At 30.6% G+C, this 11,242-nt stretch overlaps 2 protein-coding genes across 3 annotated transcripts; both read right to left on the bottom strand.

Moving 5' to 3' along the window:
• Positions 1–1,269: 1,269 nt before the first annotated feature.
• Positions 1,270–6,812, bottom strand: LOC127138340 (lysine-specific demethylase JMJ29). Of its 2 annotated transcripts, none has more exons than XM_051064765.1 (13): positions 6,565–6,812; positions 5,495–5,916; positions 5,251–5,366; positions 5,003–5,102; positions 4,749–4,881; positions 4,611–4,674; positions 3,866–4,529; positions 3,101–3,430; positions 2,355–2,729; positions 2,205–2,277; positions 2,040–2,125; positions 1,831–1,950; positions 1,270–1,682 (listed from the first exon to the last, which is right to left on the bottom strand). In XM_051064765.1, exons 2-13 carry the CDS (start codon positions 5,909–5,911, stop codon positions 1,611–1,613), a joined length of 2,550 nt encoding a protein of 849 aa, XP_050920722.1. In that variant the 5' UTR covers positions 5,912–5,916; positions 6,565–6,812; the 3' UTR covers positions 1,270–1,610. The 2 variants fall into 2 exon arrangements, with proteins under 2 accessions (XP_050920722.1, XP_050920723.1); XM_051064766.1 differs by having other exon boundaries at positions 5,251–5,363.
• Positions 6,813–10,322: 3,510 nt separating this feature from the next.
• Positions 10,323–10,802, bottom strand: LOC127135729 (secreted RxLR effector protein 161-like). The gene has a single exon (XM_051062371.1). The coding sequence runs from the start codon at positions 10,800–10,802 to the stop codon at positions 10,323–10,325; it is 480 nt and encodes a 159-aa protein (XP_050918328.1).
• Between the last annotated feature and the right edge of the window lie 440 nt (positions 10,803–11,242).

The raw sequence follows: 11,242 nt of genomic DNA, 5'->3' as shown, positions 1-11,242 counted from the left end.
AAAAAACTATTTTAAATTTGTAAAAAAATATAAAAAATAAAACAACCTATATAATAACCTAATAAATTATAAACCAAGAATAAAATTTAAACAAATGAAGCATGATTACACTAATCAAACATAAACTTTTGATTTAAAATACTCCATTTAAATTATACATTATATAGGTGTGATAAATGATCTTACCGGATAGAATTAAATGATTCATTATACACATCAAGTTACAAAAAGAGAAGGATTTGTTGAAGCGTTGCAAATTGAATTTTAAATAATTTCAAACGATGCTTCAATACATCAAGCTTCTCATTCAATGATGTTATAGGTTATAGTATTTAAGTTCCTATATTCTTTCTGTGATAACTTGATTTTCTGTATTTCTGAAATTTGATGCAGATATTTCTATAGTTTTTTCTGTATTTCTGGAATTTGATGCAGATATTTCTATAGTTTTTAGTTTATTAACCATGGTTTAATTCGGATTAGTTTGAGTTTCGTTCATTGTTTATTGGTTTGCTTATTGGTTTGGTACTAGAACCATTAGTAAAATATAGGTTCCGTTCACTAAGCAAATATAATGATTCAATTATTTTAACTATTTTAACTCCAGTTTGACAGTTCGATTTGGTTCATGGATATTTGACCGGCCCTAATAATCATGCTACAATGTGGAAGGGGAAAAAAAGGATAGTTTGATTTAAACTTTGTTTATAAAATCTTTTGAAAATGATATTTTTGTTTAAAACATGTTTCAAGAAGATAACAAACTTTAAATAAAAGAGGTGAGGGAAAGAGAATATTGACACAAGAGAATCTATATTGGTTCAATAACCAACTGAGAACTAATCATATCCCATTCAAAAGAAAGATTTCCACCAACAGTTCAGGTTAAAGATTTCTCTTTGGCAAAAATTTAAAATTTTCCAACATCACTTGTTAGAACTAGAGCAAACCTTAATAAAAGGAAGATTGCATGATTTAAAATGAATATAACCAGATGTACATTTGAAATATCAGCTAAAAGTTTCCTAAGTTTCCTAATGCAATAATAAGGAATATGAGGTAGACAAAGAATAAAGCTAAAGGTATCTTAAATGTTAGGCCTCCTAGCACTAAGGAGTTACAACTTACAAAGCATTTTGTGAAAAATCAACTTCCTTAAAAGATTTATACACAACTTAGCTGATAAGATGAAATCTTTCTCGCCTCTTAGGCTCGAGGTTTGAGCAGAATTGTTTTGAAGTCATATTCAACAGAAGACATTTGATCAAATTAAACAAGAATGCGTACTTCATTTCAAATACATAGTCACTCGAATTCATTCATAAACTATATCTCTGCGCTCTTGTATCCTCAAAAGACAGCAAAAACAAGAACACTGTCTGATGTAATGCATATATTTTCTTTTGGCATGAATACCATAATTATTCATTAACATTTCTATTGAGTACAATTACTTTTTTTTTATTGAAAAAAAAAGTAAAAGACACAATCGAGAAATAATCTAAAATCAAAATTTCCAACTTCAAAATTTTCTATCTGGACACTGTTTAGACTCCCACCAATCTATAGAGGACCATCAACAAGGGAAAAATGAAGTAGTATTCTTCCAATCAAGAAGAATCAAGTAAAGCCTCTAGGTCCTTGAGGGCTTGATCAACGGCATAAACTATCATTTTCTTTATCTGTTCCATCAAAGAGCGAACGTCAATAATTCATCACACAGAAAAGGAAAATATCACACTTTCTCCAATAACTTAATATTGAATCTGTCATCATAAGGAGATGAGTGTAACAAAAAAGACAAGGAATTATGATTTAGAAGCATATCACCTCAAGTTTATCTTCTCTAGCTTTGTGGTTCTTCGGAAGCTGGCGGAATTCTTCAGTTAAGCGAAGACACTCATGAACATTTTCTGGGGATACGAAGTCTGCAGCAACTTTTGTGCATGACTATGCAAGATTCAACATATGATTAGGACAACTAATACAATCAAATTATTTGAGAGTACGAATCAAATATGCGTTAAGAGATATTTTACCTTGAGATTTCTGACTTGATGTGGGCATCCAGCAGGAATAAAGACCGCCTCCCCGAGTTTTTGCTCAAAAGTCCATGGTTCTACACCTAAAAGTCGAGATTCGCGTTAATAACTAATCATTGTAGGAATAAAAGCAAGCAATAGTACACAATTCTATGCACTAACCAAACTCCTCCTTCAACTTCTTCTTATGCTCCAAAGTCAAATAAAAGCACTGGTCGTGAATTGGATGTACAACCTAACCATCAAAGAATTTGATTTGAGAATAAGCATTAAAAATAAGAGTAGACAGAGAAATATGAATCATTACAATACCTCTTCAATCGGTGAACAATAAGTATGTCTGAATTCTTTTGAGTGTTTTCTAAGATATGCTCCTAGCTTTTCAGTGTCCTCTCTCCGAAATATATCCCACAAGGCACTACCTGTTATCATTGTTTCATTTTCTGTAGTAGCAGCAAAATTGCCCCCCTCAGACACATCATTTCGAAACATATCTCCACTGATTTGAATAGGACGGTTTTCATGTTCTCTGTTGTCACAAAGTTGACTATTTAGGCATCTTGCCGCCCTTTCTGGAGCACGGTTTTCTCTCTCATCTTGTGTCTTGTGTGCTTCTTTCAATTTGGGAATAGCCGAATGCTGATCATCAGTTAATTGTACCTCTGCTGTATGAGTCAAAATATTCACCTATGACAACAAATTAAATTAAACTATCAATTAGAAGAAAGAGAATATGCTTCCAATTGAAATTTGAAGCTATATAACTAAATTTTAACCATATAGTGACACATATTAACAATAACCATATTATGATATTCTTTTAGACAGGTAATGTGTTATATAAAGGTTTTCAACATCTAAAGGAATGTTCATTCTCTATGAATGAGCAGTTGGAAAAATATTAATGAAGCACATGCATGATGCATTGAGAACAACGTTTTTCAGTCCAATATGCAAACCTAGATGCAGTAATGTAGGTTCTCAGAGAGAAAGAAGAATGAATATATATGCAGAAAATATTCAATGCTGATGGATAGGCTAAGAGTGCTTAAGCATACCGCATCTGACATATCACAGTGAAGCTTTGTTACAGAGTCTCCCCTACCAAGTTCTTCTCTAATCCCATAAGCAATATATGTTTTTGGACCCATATCAGGTTTTAGAACATGGGCTGGCAACTTTACAGCCAGATTGAGAATTCCAGCCCGAGGATCAGTATATTGTTGAAATGGCAAGGAATGAATAAATTCATCACAATGACGAGGCAAAAGATCTTCAAATTTATCAGAAGGGGGCCAGTCTTTTAGCTTGAGCATCTCTGGCCAGAGGTTTCTATATGTTCGTCCCTCTATATAACCTTTAAAGAACCGACGAGTATTAATTTCAACCTGCAAAGGTTTAGAAGGGTGAATTGAATTTTGGCAAGAATTATCGCATACTGCAGAAATACAACTAAATATATTACACTGAGGATTTAAGAAAACACAATACTAAGATGGCGATGGAAGCTCCAAGATATGTAGAATCTGAATTATACAAATAAAATTTGGAAAGCAATGCACATAATACAATGGAGTATCATAGTCAATAGACTCAATACTATACACCTCTATACAAACAAAACTAAGATTTAGTTATCGATTTTATAAATATACTAAGGGGAAATGACAGTTCTAAGGCACTGTTACGGTATCTTAAAAAACTAGAAATTCCTACCGTCAAGATTAGTAGAGGGATTTCGTAAGAAAACACTAAAAATTTAGGCATCCATGCTCTAATTTGACAAAAATTCCAAACTGTGTAGTAAAGGGGGTGGGACAAACCTCACAATTAGCCATGCAATCGATGGCCTTCACTTCTGACATTTTTGAACTCATAACTGAACCCACATTATCACACAATGCACGCCACATGACCATTGGCTCCCAGCTCAGACCTGTACCCTGCTTTAGAACATCACGGACAATAATTGGTTCGCCATTAGCCCAATGTTTTTGGAAGAGTGGCATCCCTTGTTTTAAAATGTCTCTTGACTCTGAAAAAGATTCCTTTTTCATTGAGTTGTAGTTTGATTCAGCTCCTTCCCGCTGAAGAGCTGTTTGTTCAGTTTCCCAATTTGTCAGCATATTGTGAGCTCTGGCTTCCAAATCAGACATCCATCCATGTGGGAGGGAGCGCCTCAGCTCCAACACAGAACTACCACAACCCCCTATCTCCTTCGGTGCACAACAAATACTTCCATCAGTCTTGGCATTCCACTTTGTAGATAACTCAAGGTGACCATCTGAAGTCTCTAAATCACAAGACATTGGTATAGGATCACCACCATGCATATAGTCATAGCCCCTATTCACATATGGGAATTTCATCTCGGCACGGGGAGTAATACTTCCATCACGAACTTCTTGGCAACATTTAAGGCAAAGTTCATAGGAACAACTAGGGCAGCTTCGATGAAGATCAATAATTGAGGTAGCACAGTAATCACTGCTCCAAGACCAAAATGTTAAAATATATACTAGAGCACAGAGAGAATCATGTCATTATCTCAAGTAAAAGAACACTTACCAATAGACTCGCTCATTGTCCCAACAAAGACTTTGTGGTACCACAATCTCAGAAGAAGGTTTTCCTAAAAGAATGGTTTATTATTGTTGACTGTTTCAATGAAATAGCTAAAACAAAAACATAAGGGAAGATTAATACCTTGTATTTTGGCTTCAATATCTACCTCTTGACTTTGTTCATGACAAATTTGTTTTAGATATGGATGGAGTAAGTTAATCATGTAATGCAGATAGTGAGCTTTTTCATAATTGTTGATGTCCATGTTAGATGTCTGGAAGTAAAATTAAAAATAATTTGAATAAGAGTTACCAGTATGAATATAATTCTAATTGTAATTTATGACATTTTTGTTTCACCCCATAAATTAATTTAGAAGTCAGAGTAAAACAAACCTTAATTGTTCCTTTCGATCGCAAGCAAACATTGCAATTGCAAATTTTAAGACAAAATGGGCAACTTCCAGCAACTTCTTCTATAGACATATCAGGGTACCTGTATTACAAAATTAGCAACAGCTCTATCTTATAATAGAGCATTATAAACCAAAAACAGACACATAAACTCTTTGCAGAATTGACTAATGAGATATAAACACACAAGCCTTTGGAAGAATTCAATAATGAGATGAAAATTGCCATACCATTGGTTGATGCATCGCATACAGTACATTTTGCTGCATTTAGTACATGGCACAAAAGACATTCTTTCCTTTTTCAGGCACTGATGACATTTCCGAGTATTTTGTTGAACACCCTGCTGAGATAATTAAATAAACATCATCATTAAGCATGATATAGTATTTCACCAATTAAATAAACCTATCATAAAAGATCAAGGTTTCAGCTTTTAAAGTGTAGGAATTAGGTGGCGAGAAAGATAGTCACCTTCGTGTTATTGCTTCTACCAGTTCTGCTCCTGCTCTTTGTGTTAAGAAAAAACATTTCATCATCTTGTTCAAAATCATCCATCAAGAGATCATCTTCAAGTTCCTGTTTCTTTAATGAAAGAGCACGCTTCTTTGGCTTAACTCTTTTCTTAGATGGAACATTGGATGTCTCTTTTAAAGATTTCATAATATCTTTTACCCCTTCTGAATTTTTATCGCTATGAAATTCTTGAGTTCTCCTCTTATATGAAATTCCAAAATATTTTGAGCAAGTTCTCTCATTACCACCACCACACTCATGAATTTCTTCGGCCTTTCTCTTTAAACTTTCAAAAACTTTTGAGCATCCAGACAACTTCATCTTATCACCAGTCTGTTTATTTGACCGTACACGTCTAGGAACTACTACTTCCATTCTTACTGCAGAATCAACAAACAAGGAAATACACTCAAATGATTACAAAATATCCAAAATAAACCTCACAACTCATTAAACCACAGACATGCAGTTGTTCTAAAATACCTAGATTCAAAAACCATAAATTATTCAACAAAATACACACACAAAGCAAAACCATACTATAGACTCAACAAAAACATTCTCTACAAAAGCACAACATCACTGCAATCCGTATCACGGATTCATAATCAATTAATTGGGCTCAAGGGGTTAATTAGTTTCAGTTCAAGACCTAAATTCAAATCCTAATCGGATGATCAGGTTTCCTTACCCAAAAAAAAATAGCATCACAGGTTATGAATCTTCAATGCAATATAATTTCCGAGAAGAACACACTAAAATCAACTGCATTATGAATTTTAAAGTTTGAGATAAAAAAAAACCCAAACCAGTTGATAAACGATAACCGTTAAACTCACTCGCCACTAACAAAAATCAAATGGAGTTGACTAAAGTCAACCTAACAACATAACACAATAAAAGAAACGGAAATTAGAATCGCATTCATGAGAATATACAGCAATTATAATAATCAAAAACAAAAAAACAGAATATACTGATAATTCGATAAAAAAAACGAAATGCGAACGAAAAGAACGAAATCGTACCTGACGATCATGAAAAACTGATGCCGAAAATCGATTATGCGTAAGCGTAAGTATTGAAGGAAGTGTGAAAGTGAATGAATGTGAATTTAAAAAAGGATTAAAGCGATTGAAATTATGAACGAGAATCAAAAACCAATGGCGTTAATAATGAAACAGAATCTTGTGATTGGTTTAAAGAGGAACGAAAAGATTAGAAATCAGAAACACGTAACATACTTAGCAGCACACAGTTTCGCTTTAAATTCACTAGAATAAGCTACAACTGTGGGAACTTAATTATATTATTTTTTTATTAAAAAAAAATAAAACCCAAATCAAATCAAATCAAATATTATTATTTTATTTGATTTTTATTTTTTATTAATGAAAGATTTATATTATTATGTTATTTAATTCTTTTCGTCTTTTTATATTTAGTTTTTTAGGGTTAGGTGGATTTAGTCATTTAGCATATCAAATCTTTCTATAACCATTATTTAAGATATAGTATTTAACGAGGTGATTAAGGATTAAAAAGTATTTTTTTATTTTATTTTGTGAAACATAATAAATATTTTTTTTTAATTTTCTTACTAGATATTTTTTATTTTTTAATATTTGTTGACTAGACTATTTATATATTTTAAAAAAAATATATTATTAAAATAATTTATCCTTTTGTTTTTTTCAAAATTGGGATTCTAAACTCGCCTACAATTTGACTAATCAGTTTTTTTATCTAGATTTGTGATTCTCTAAATTAGGGTTTATTGTATTTTCATGTTATGTCTTTTTCTTATTTGGAGGATTAGAATGTTCAATTATAACAAGTTATAATTGTTAGTGGATTTGAAGGAAAAAAACAGTATTATTTTATCATTAAATTTAGGAAAGAATTTTTTTTAATTTTTTATTTAATCAATTTTTATTTTATTTTGACAATTGGAATGAATAGTTAATGATAGTGGAGTTCGAAATGTTTTTTATTGTTTTATTATTAAATTAGGAAAGATTCTTTTTTGCAATTTTTTTGTTTATTCAAATTTTTATTTTATTTTGACAATTAGAATGATTAGTTAATGATAATAAACTGAAAAATATCAATTAACTGTTAAGGTTGAGTATTTTTGAATTTGCATAAAAAATAATATTTAATATTATAATTATTATTAAATTATGATGAGAAATATGTCCAATTTTTTATCAGAAGAATATTTAATTACATTTGTTAATGTTAGGGAAGTAAAAAATTATTTGGTTATGGAAATTTTTCATTTGTATTTTAATAATTATTATAATTGCAATCCACAATTATACTTATAAGATTTTTTAAAGGAAAATATATATCATTAAATATTAAAAAAAAATTATCTATAAATATAAGAAAAAAATCAAGAATAATCAGTTTAATTTGTTTAAAAAATTAATATGTCAAAGAGCTAAAACTAATAATATGTATGACTTTTTTTTTGGTCTAGTGATATGTATGACTTTATAAATGGTTATGAGTTTTTTTTTTACAAATAAAAGTAATTCTGATTAAAGTCAAGAAAACTTAATTAATTAATATTACAATTGATTAAAAATGAAAAAAAAAAGTTTACTTTATATATAAATTAACATTCATATTAAAAAATAATAAATTTTTAACTTGAGATAAAAAATCTATAAATAGATTTAAAATAGTAAATAAATAATTATTGACCTAGATTTATGATTGCCCAAGTATTATTAGTTTAGTCAATGTTTCAATGTTATCCCTAATGTGCTTTTCCTTATTATTTTATCATTAAATTATGAAAGGTTTTTTTTTCAATCTTGTTTTGTTTAGTCAATTTTTATTTTATTTTGACAAATAAAATGAATATTTAAAGGTAATAAATTGAAAAGGAATAGTTAACTTTTAAGAATAAATATTTTTGAATTTGCGTAAAAACTAATCTTTATTATTATTATTATTATTATTATTATTATTATTATTATTATTATTGTTATTATTATTATTATTATTATTATTATTAAATTCTGGAGCATTAGAGGAGTGACCTCAAAAATCTTATATTATGTAGTGTCTCTTTTGGCACAATAGAGTAGGGGTGGCAATTGGATCCATTTAGAGAAAATCCATCCAATCCATCCATCAAAAAATTCATCCAATTCATCCACTACATAAAAAATTAAGTTAATGGATTGATCCAATCCATCCATTTATAAGCATGGATTGATTCAATCCATCCAACACATTTTAATGATCCAATTGATTTTTTTATCTAATTTTAAAAAAATATTTTTTTTCAAATATTATTTTTTTTTTGAAAAATAAAAAATATTTTTTTTTTGAAAAATAAAAATAAATTTATTTTTTTCGAAAAAAAATATTTTTTTTTGAAAATACAAAAAATCTTTTTTTCCAAAAATTTAAAAATAATTTTGAAAAATACCAAATTTTGATTTTATTTTCGAAAAATTTATATTTTTTACGAATATAAAAAAAATATTTTTTTTGAAAAAAAACAATTTTTAAATTATTTTTTTCGAAAATACAAAAATATATTTTTTTTTGAAAAAAAATGATTTTTCTCGAAAAAAGCTAATATGTTTTATTAAAAAAAAAAATTCAAAAAAATAAGTGATTTTTTTTTAAAAAGAAATTGATGGATGGATATCCATCCACTAAAAATATGATAATGGATGAATTAGATGGATTTTTATTCTTAATGGATGGATTGGATTGGATATTTTTTTAAAAAAATTAGTGGATTGTTAATGGATAATGGATTGTTTTGATCCATCCATTAACGATCTAATCCATATCCATCCAATCCATCCATTTTGCCACCCCTACAATAGAGGAGTGATTAAGACTCACTTTAGATTAGTCCTTAAAAGACTCGTTAAGTTACATTATCCTAGTTTTATTTTTATAATGGAGCCTAAGATAGACTTCTCTAAACTTCTTAATAATTGGTTTCATCATTTAGGTTTCAAGCCTTTGCTTTTAACACTAAGGATAATCGTATCTGTGGTGTTTATGCAGTATAGAAATCTCTCGTACCCTTATCTTTTCTATTGATCAGTTTGTTGCTTTCTCTTTTGTATTGGATAACTGCTTGTTGCCTTGTGCTGGAGTGTATGCATCCACCAATCTAATTAAAAGGAGAGAGCTTTGGAAAAATCTCAACAATCTTCATTCTCATATGGTCTTTCGTTGGGGATTACAATGCTATTATTGGTGCTCATGAGCATCGTGGTAGGAACTCTTTGACAGAAGAAAGCGAGTTTTTTTGTAACTTCTGTATTTCATTAGAGTACATTCTTGGTCTTTATAGAGACTCAGAAACTTCAGCTATTCTAGGAAACATAATAATTAGTAAATACTATTAATTGGTCATTATCTCTTGACCTTCCAACTACAACAGACTCTTAATCTCTCCACTATCTTATTAATAAAACTCATTAACTATAACATTAAAGTTTATTCAACAAAATTCCTCTGTAAACTTAAATGTTTATTCTATTCATCATGTCTATCAATTTCTTGCCTCTGTCGAAGATTTCTTTTGATAGTGATTTTGTGAAAATGTTTGTTGCTTGGTCCTTACTTGCTACATGCTTCAATTCGACATTTCCTTCCTTTACCTGTTCTCGAATGAAGTGGAAGCGAACGTCAATGTGTTTGCTCCTTTCATGGTTTACTGGATTATTTGCTAACTCAATTGCTGACCTGTTGTCAACTTGTATTATTGTTGCACCTTTCTGTTCTAGCTCCACTTTACTCATCAATCTTCTAAGCCATATTGCATGACAAACGCACCAGGATCTGCTACATATTCTGCTTCACATGTTGAAAGTGTTACTATCGGCTGCTTTTTAGAAAGCCAAGTAAATGCAGTATTTCCCATGAAAAACACATATCCAGAAGTGCTTTTTCGATCGTCTATGTCTCTGCACCAAACACTCTCAGAGTAATCAACCAACTTATATTTGTCTGAATTCGAGTAGAACATCCCAAGTGACATTGTTCCTTGGATGTACCTCAGAATTCGCTTCAATGCTTTCCAATGTGTGTAAACTGGCTCCTCCATGAATCGACTTACAATGCCTACACTTAATGAGATATATGGTCTTGTACATGTGAGATAGCGAAGACTTTCTACCATACTTCGATATTTTCCTGCTTCAACACGTTCTCCTCCATCAAATTTCGACAACTTTGTTCCTGGTTCCATTGGCGTCGAAGTCAGATTACAGTTTTCCATCTTATATCTTTTCAAGATTTATTTTGCATATTTTTCTTATGAGATGAAGATTCATGTTTCTTCTTGTCGAACCTCCAGACCAAGAAAGAATCTCATCAGGCCTAAGTCTGTCATCTCGAATTCACATGTCATTGTGCTTTTGAATTCTTCTATCATCTGATCATTACTGCCCAGAAAAATAAGATCATTGACATAGAGAGCAACAAGTAATACATTCCTTCCATTTTTCTTCACATAGAGGGCATGTTCGTACGGACATTGCTCGAACCCGTTCTCCTTGAAATATGTGTCGATACGTGTGTTCCATGCCCGCGGTGCTTGCTTCAGCCCATATAGCGCTTTCTTCAATTTCAGTACCTTCTTCTCTTCCCCAGCTTTCATGTACCCGAGTGGTTGTTCAACATAGACTTCTTCTTCGAGTACACCATTCAGAAAAGTTG

This window comes from Lathyrus oleraceus, chromosome 4, assembly GCF_024323335.1.
Source record: "Lathyrus oleraceus cultivar Zhongwan6 chromosome 4, CAAS_Psat_ZW6_1.0, whole genome shotgun sequence".
Classification (NCBI taxonomy): Eukaryota; Viridiplantae; Streptophyta; class Magnoliopsida; order Fabales; family Fabaceae; genus Lathyrus; species Lathyrus oleraceus.
The sequence above is the reverse complement of the archived record's forward strand: the minus strand, read 5'-3'. Positions and strand labels throughout refer to the sequence as shown.

What these genes read in the sequence shown, in the direction of transcription:
- LOC127138340 (XM_051064765.1), bottom strand. Translation starts at nt 5,911, where the DNA reads ATGGAAGTAGTAGTTCCTAGACGTGTACGGTCAAATAAACAGACTGGT. An exon ending in GTAGAAGCAATAACACGAAG is followed by an intron (nt 5,367 to 5,494) that starts GTGACTATCTTT and finishes TAATTATCTCAG; the next exon opens with CAGGGTGTTCAACAAAATAC. An exon ending in ATTGCATGGCTAATTGTGAG is followed by an intron (nt 3,431 to 3,865) that starts GTTTGTCCCACC and finishes AAACCTTTGCAG; the next exon opens with GTTGAAATTAATACTCGTCG.
- LOC127135729 (XM_051062371.1), bottom strand. Translation starts at nt 10,802, where the DNA reads ATGGAAAACTGTAATCTGACTTCGACGCCAATGGAACCAGGAACAAAG.